Source organism: Chenopodium quinoa, unplaced genomic scaffold (genome assembly GCF_001683475.1).
Source record: "Chenopodium quinoa cultivar QQ74 unplaced genomic scaffold, ASM168347v1, whole genome shotgun sequence".
NCBI lineage: Eukaryota > Viridiplantae > Streptophyta > Magnoliopsida > Caryophyllales > Amaranthaceae > Chenopodium > Chenopodium quinoa.
The window spans coordinates 1428020-1435928 of NW_018743893.1; the positions used below are offsets into that span (position 1 = coordinate 1428020).

Genomic DNA, 7909 nt, shown 5'->3' on the forward strand with positions numbered 1-7909 from the left:
ATGACGCGGGCGCGCCTCCAAAATTTTCCAGTTTTTCCATAAACTTGTCGCGGTTTATGCGCGGTTTTGTCGCGGGTCGCGCCTATCTGGCGCGAGTGCGATTCAGTAGAGCGAACACTCCACTCCGATACTCTAAATTATCAACAAATTGGAAGTCTAGATGGAAGCCCGATTTCAAGCCCAAATAGCCGCAATAGAGAGGAGAAACCAGGAGAAGTGGAATGAGTTTATCCGTCGTTTCCCAAGCGACACATGTTCCACCATTCAACCTCAGAGTCGAGACCCCAGGGACGATCCGAGTAGTGGCGGAGCAGGGCAGGATACCCTGGCTATAGCTTAGCTTTTGTTTATGCAGTATGTACATGTACTTATATATATATATATATATATATATATATATATATATATATATATATATATATTCGTAATTAAATCATTAATTTAATTTTATCTTGAATTAGGTGCAGGAGGTATAGGTTTCGAATGGTGGTAATTAAAAAAAATCGATTAATTTGTTAAATTAGCAGGTGAAATTCCGACGGAATTTCTGATGGTATTATCCGTTGAAAATTCCTTTTTTTTGCGACGGAAAAATAATCCGTCGAAATATGGCAACGGATTTTCAGATGGAAAATTCCGTCGAAAATCATATATTTTCCGAGGGGAAATAAATACGTCGGAACTTTCCGACTAAAAAAAGCATCGTAAGATTCCGACGGAAATTTAATCCCTCGAAAAATACAGACCTTACGACGAAATATTTTCGTCGGAAACGTATTTGATTACGACAGATTATTCTGTCGGAAGAGGTATATACCGACGGAATTAATTTCGTCGGAATATTGCAAAGAACTCTCAATTTAAGTCAATCCAGGTGCCTATGGATCTATCTCCGTCGAAAATTTCGTCGGAATATATTTTTCCAACAGAAAATCCCTCAGAAAAAGTCGAATTTCCTACCAAATGTTTCGCGACAGACCATTTCGACAGAATTCCCTCGGAAAGATGATTTCCCACGGAATTTCAAATGATTCGAAAAACGGCTGAATGTTAGAATTATTTTTAACATAAGGGTTGCATATAGCATTAAAAAAAAAACTTGGATTATTCAATTTGTAATACATCAAATTTAATGCAATAGCAATCATCTTTTCATATTAAGAAAATTAAAGAAAGTCAATTTTTTGTACAGTTACAATTGGAAAACGAAAGGTAACATTATTACACAAAATTTACAAATTACAGCGAGAAAGGGATGAGAGCTAGAAGTTTAATTTGTGCTTAAAAGAAAGTCTAAAGACAATTTAATGCTTTGAATTGGAAAATAGTTGCAGGATCAAAATTGTAAAGTTGCAACTAAAATTCTAAAAGTAGTTGGCAATAGCATGTAGCCAAATGCTAGTTAATAGCAATAATTAATTAATAGAAACATAACTCGCTTATGAATAAAGCCATTAGAAAGTGAGAATTTCCATCCAGTAATTCGCACGTCTAAATTTTATTATTGTTGAATTGTTCTAACAGAGGTTGGATAAATATTATTTTTTTTGAAACCAAGGTTTAGATAAATATTTACAAGCAAAAGAAACATCAAATTTAATGTGATAGCAAATATCACTTCATATATTAGAAAAAGAAATTCGAATCTATCCTTTACAATTGAAAAACAATAGCTAACATTATTTGCCAACCCAAAAAGGGATGATAAAGCTAGAAACTTGTGCTTAAAAGAAATCTAAAGGTAGTGAGTGATCAATACGTGCACAATGTTTCCAAAACAACGATGAAAGTTGTTCTCTTTATTAGAGACGAAAACTTTACTTGGCTTATACTTGATTAGTTTGGTTAGCTTCGAGTTTTGGAATTTGTGCGCTATTGATCAGATCAAATGCTGTGAACGAGTACGGTTCAACCTCAAGAACAATGTCTTTTCTTACTTCGCTTTTGAGTAGAGTTGATATTGGCACCACCTAGCAATCATAAGTTACACATTACTACATTAGCAAGTACCAACCAAATTGGTGGAAAACAAAACAATAATATCAAGAATATCCCAACCCAATTTGTAGTCGGGTTTAGGTCAAGTCTTCTAATTAATTTGGCCTAACCCAACATGTTTACCGCCCAATCCACACCTAACTCTATAATAGATGATTAGCAATAAAGCAAATTAAAAGTACCTTTGTAGGATTATCGAATGTATTATCATCTTGCAAGTTATCACTAGTAAGTACGGTTTTCTTCCATAATTTAACCGCGTTAGGATCAATTCCATCGAATGAAACCTTCAAATTCTCTGTTACATTGTTGTAGTTTACAATCTACATGATTAAAATATCCGAGTTAGAATATTATTTATGAGATATGAATTGATTATAGTTAGAAGGTTGAGATTAATTTTTTATACCTTCACAGTTATATAATTCTTTCTATCCTGCTGGTTAGTCCAACTTATTGCGGTAACATATGTGTTCTCATGCATTGAGTGATTGTGGAAATGAACATTCAACAGTGTCGCTCCACTTGATTCTTTGAAAAATGTTTGAACCCAATAGCTAGCAATCCCAAACACTTTGTATGTATTGAAGAAAATCGCGTCTGGATTCCATCTATCAATAAGAAAAAGCCAAGAAAAAAAAAAATCATTTTATGAAATTTATGTTATATACGTACGAACTATAGTATAGCTACATTGAGATGCGAATTGTAATAAATCACCAAGCTAAGTACATACGTTCTGTCATTCTGGTTTACGAAAAGTGGGGCGTAGCTCACCATTTCAACAATATCGCTGCATTACGATCATTAAACATAAACATCAAATCAATTTAGATTACTTTGGTGGGATTAAATTGATCAAAGTACTTTATAATGAATAAGCTAAGTGAGATATGCGTGCCTGTTTTTCTCTAATGAAAGCAAGAAAGCTGCTTCTGCTAATGCTGCCCCAAATGTTCCATTCATCATTTGATCTTTTGGGTATATCACAGCATATTCACTAACAAAAGCCTGCAAGTTAAAATCACGTGTCAATAATTATATTATGTGTTGTCTCTTTCCAATATTATTATAAGTGTGGTGTAACTTAAACTGTCAATAAGAACTGAATACGAGGAGGGTACCGGTTAATAATCATAAAACCTACTAACATATATAATATTTTTTTAATAACATGTAATGCATACCTTTGGTGCGAGAGGATCCCTTCTAACCTTCCCAAATAGATGAGTGAGATTAAGCATATCCGGAATATTTGTATATCTCTGAAAGTCATGATCAATTAGACCAACTTATTTAGATGTGAAATAGTGAAATATGCTTAATATTTTTAATTTTTTGAAAAAAAAAAAAGTAGCTAATTGTTGGAAAAAATATTACATGAAAATCATATATATCAGCAGGATGATCTAAGGGCTTCTGTGTTGCATCACAATTTGAGATTACTTTGATGTCAGGATATAATTTCTTTAGGGCTTTGTAGAACTTAAGATAATTTCCTGTGGAATAGCAACATTAAAATAGTGAATTTGTATATATATACATGCTAGTACAAGAATTTTAAGTGAAGTAAATTGTACCTGTGTAGCTGTTTAAGTCACAACCCTCATTTCCAAAAGCAATGTACTTCAATTTAAATGGGTTTGGGTGTCCCAACTTCGCACGAAGAGAACCCCATGTCGAATTTGGACTACCTCTAGCAAACTCGACACTGTCCAACATTTCCTATTTTTTCATAACAAATATTAAGTCAACTGGTAATAATACACGTACTTGTACAACACATAAAATCATTTTGCAATGTTATGCATGGTTGTCAAGGAACATTACTTGTACAAAAGGGGCAATTAAAGAGGTATCAACTTGATCCTTGAGACCAATTCCTGCAATTAGATCATATACATTAGTTTCATAGAAAAGAAAATTAGCCTAAAGTGTACAAATAAAGAGTTGAACGTTTAACTAACCATTGTTAACAACCCACACAGGCTCAACATCTAGATCTTCGGCTAGCTGGAAGAAGAAAAGAATGTATTACGATTACAAGTTATATTTTTGTTATATAAAAAGAATGTATTCCGCATTACGAATTTACTTAGCTTCCATTATAATGATAAAAAGACAATATAAAAAAAAAAAAAATTGGTACGGATGGAGTATATTATATATATATAAGTACATGGAGATACTCAACATAACATAATACAATAAAATGGTACAGATGGAGTATATTATATACATCTTAAGTACATGGAGATATTCAAGACAACACAATACAATAAAAATGGTACGGATAAAGTATATTATATATATCGTAAGTACCTGGAGATATTCAAGATAACCAAGTCCATCATCACTCCAATAATTCCAAACATCCCCAAGATGTCCTGGCCTGTCTTCCCATGGACCAACAGTTTCCTTCCATCTAAAGGCATTGGTTAGAAAATTACCTTCAACGTAACACCCGCCTGCATTTCAATGTTTGATTAAGTTTTTTTTTATTTAATTTTATTCATCTTTTTAATTAAAGATATTATTTATCCCAATATTATGAAAAATACCAGGAAATCTAAGGAATCTAGGCTTGAGCTTGAGAAGCATTTCCATCAAATCGTTTCGGAATCCATGGCCCTAAGCAAAAAAACACCCAATTAAAAAATTAATACGAGTATTAAAAATTAATTAAACAAATTTAAGGAAAGAAAATTTCACCTTGTATGTGTCAATAGGCATAGCAGATACTTGATCAAGCCAAATAGTTCCTTTTTGACTGGTAGTGAATTGAAGTCTAGCTTTTTTATATGATCCTTTAGCTTTTAATGTGAACTCCATTTTTGTCCAATCCTTAACTTTCGTAGCATCAGCCCTACAATTTAAATAACATAACAATGAGAAAATATACTAGGTATGTATATCTTCGGAAAAAAAAGGGAGGCTAATAATATAATGAGTCATTCATTTTGATATCGTTTTGATTGAGATCAATTTAAGTCATCTTATCGAAATATATATTGAATTAAAAATTAATATTTATAACACGCCAACTATAAATTTATAACAATTCATATTAAATTTTTTTGGATCATGCCAATATGGTTGGGCAAATATTGGTTTATAGTCTAGTTAATTTGTGAACATATGATTGTACCATATATATACGAGTCAATTTAAACATGGTTCATTAAAAAAAAAATGTATTAAATACAAAGTATATGTACTTACGTAACACGCTGGAAGGCAAGTACTTGTGTTCCATCATCACTAACAAATGATATAACACCGTCAAGTGATCCAGATGATTTAACGTGAAATACCACTTTGTAACTCTTGCCTTCTTCGATATTCTAAAAAGATTTTAAAACGGTTTTTAGCACTTAACTAATACGAATTTCTCGTTCATATAAGAAATCAACTAGAACTAACCATTCCCCAATACCCGGGATTATAGAGTCCAACACCTCCCGGTGGACAAGTATTTTGGTCACAATGTATATCCATTCGAACAGCAACGGGGTTGTTTTTGAAGCATGATGATAGCTCAGTTACCACGTATATTGCTTCATCATCTCCAATCTTACCCCAAGGACTAATTGCCGAAGGAACATAGCGACCTCCGGCTTCGAATCCTAAACATTCATGTCATCAAACATATAATTAATGAGATAATGCTAAAGGATGATAAGTACTAGGAAATATTCTACGTATCAAATTGTTATCGTTAAGCTCAATGTAATTATTTAAAAATATGATATAATAATTTCAAGAGTAATCAAATACAAGTAATTAGTCACCTCGATTGCTGACAAGTTCCGCCCATAAACCACCAGCCCCGGCATGATTGATCTCCTGATCAAGTGTCGCAATTAGAAAGAAATGTAAGTTTCACTATAAAAAATATAATGTCATTATTTGGGTTTTGTTAACATATATGAAATGAGACGGAGAGAGTAATATTAATTATAAAGTATATACCTCAAAAAAGATACCAAAAAAGACAGGAGATATTTGACGCCCTTTAGAAAGATCCACGGAGAGGGATGCAGTGGGATACCGACTATCAATAAGGTTTAGGTCATTATGAGCCGAGCAAACTTGGAAAATGGTTAATGCTCCAACTAATAACCAAACCATCGTATGATCATAACTACGCTTAGAATAAACCATCTTGCATTGACAACCTATTTTAAATATATGCAAGAGAAATCAGAAAAGAAGAGTGAATTTGATAAAGAAATAATGCAAGGATTTGTATGCATTTATATTGTAGGTGGTTGCAAGTTGATTGTTATTGTAGCAATGATAACGATTTTCATTATGGTGATGAGTATTCAGCGTTAAGGGCAATTATGGTATGTACATGTAAATAGTATAGTAATGAATGCAATGCATCATATATCATCAAGGCCTCATTTTTTTTAAGCCTAATTTTATAATTAAAATGAATTAACCTTAATTAACTATTAGTGAAATCGATGTATGAAATAAAAAGATTAACATATAAGTCCACAATAGAATTAAATAGATAAAAAGTAAATGCAAAAGAAATTTTATAAACATAATCAACCTTAATTAACCTCAGAGTAGAAGCCGCCAACGAAATAGAGAATGAGACCAAGAAATGTAAATGAGCGTAATTATATATAGTGGAGAAGAAATGTTATGTTTAAAATGATATCTAAACGGAGGTATTTATAGTCTAATTTATATGTGGTAAACAGTAAATTTTATTTATTTATTTGCTAATATTGGATTATAAATAAGATAATGTCCCTTGATGTCTATCATGTGTCAACCATCCAGACTGTATCACTATTCATCCAAATTATCCAACTTTTTTTTTTTTTTCTTCCTACTCAGTAACTTGACAGCTTGTAACCCCATGATTTTTTAGACATATCAAACTTGGTGATATCAAACTATATTTAATCCGCTATTTAAATCATTAAATAATAGATAGATGGATAAAGTAATGCTAATGTTGATATATAGCTCGGTATTATCTTATTAATTGGAAAATAAAATTAGTTATGCGATATTAGCTTAAATAGTAGCTTAGAATGTGATGACTGATGAGGGCATTTTGTATGGCCTAAAATATAATGACCGGATGATGTCAATCCATTTCTAATCGATTATATATAGATTATTAAATTATATAACAGTATGTACAGAGTATATTATACGGACTTACGGAGTATCATTATCATGATATTATACGGTTTATTGTTTAATTTTACCCATTATCCTTTCTATCTCTAATTTTTTTTTTTTTTTTTTTTTTTTGAATAAACCTATCTCTAAATTGATAAAATAGGGTCAATGTATACATTATTTGTAATAGACGCATATAAATCTGCATGGCTGAAATGTATCCATTATTGTCGAATTTATAATTATAATAACATGCTCAAAAAATCCATTAAATTTGAAATCTTAACAATTATGAATTATTTTGAGATACATGCACATCAATTTTGTAATTGTTTATGAATGACTTATCCGAATCAACTTAAATGAGAACAGATTAATTGCCGATTTGCCTGATTGGATTAATGTGAGACTGTGAGAGTATATTGCGTTATCAAGGAAGATAATAATTGAAAAAGATAATTACGAGTGTGCATGTTGACAAGATGGGACTGGATACTAAATTAATTAATGTGCATGTTGCCAAAATAAATACTACGGAGTACTACCTAAGAATTTAAGGAATAAATGAATGATAGGATCACATAAAGTTCACATACAAGCTAAGAGCATCACCAAAAATATCGAAATTTTTATTGAATATTTGGTATGAGGGATAGAGATAAGAAGAATAAGAGGTGGGATAAAAGATAAAGATAAAAATAATAATTTTCCTTATTTGATATAAGTTGATAATTAGATTTGAGATAAGTTAAGAAAAAAC

At 31.5% G+C, this 7909-nt stretch overlaps 1 protein-coding gene across 2 annotated transcripts; it reads right to left on the reverse strand.

Moving 5' to 3' along the window:
* Positions 1-1481: 1481 nt before the first annotated feature.
* LOC110686720 (alpha-L-arabinofuranosidase 1-like) lies at positions 1482-7465 on the reverse strand. Of its 2 annotated transcripts, XM_021863327.1 has the most exons (18): positions 6563-7465; positions 5971-6176; positions 5790-5844; positions 5422-5624; positions 5221-5342; positions 4711-4864; positions 4560-4629; positions 4321-4466; positions 3966-4011; positions 3829-3881; positions 3579-3723; positions 3379-3497; positions 3186-3263; positions 2900-3009; positions 2735-2791; positions 2408-2609; positions 2181-2321; positions 1482-1970 (listed from the first exon to the last, which is right to left on the reverse strand). In XM_021863327.1, the coding sequence occupies exons 2-18, from the start codon at positions 6160-6162 to the stop codon at positions 1827-1829; spliced, it is 2037 nt and encodes a 678-aa protein (XP_021719019.1). In that variant the 5' UTR covers positions 6163-6176; positions 6563-7465; the 3' UTR covers positions 1482-1826. The 2 variants fall into 2 exon arrangements, with proteins under 2 accessions (XP_021719019.1, XP_021719020.1); XM_021863328.1 differs by lacking the exon at positions 6563-7465 and having other exon boundaries at positions 5971-6229.
* Positions 7466-7909: the final 444 nt, after the last annotated feature.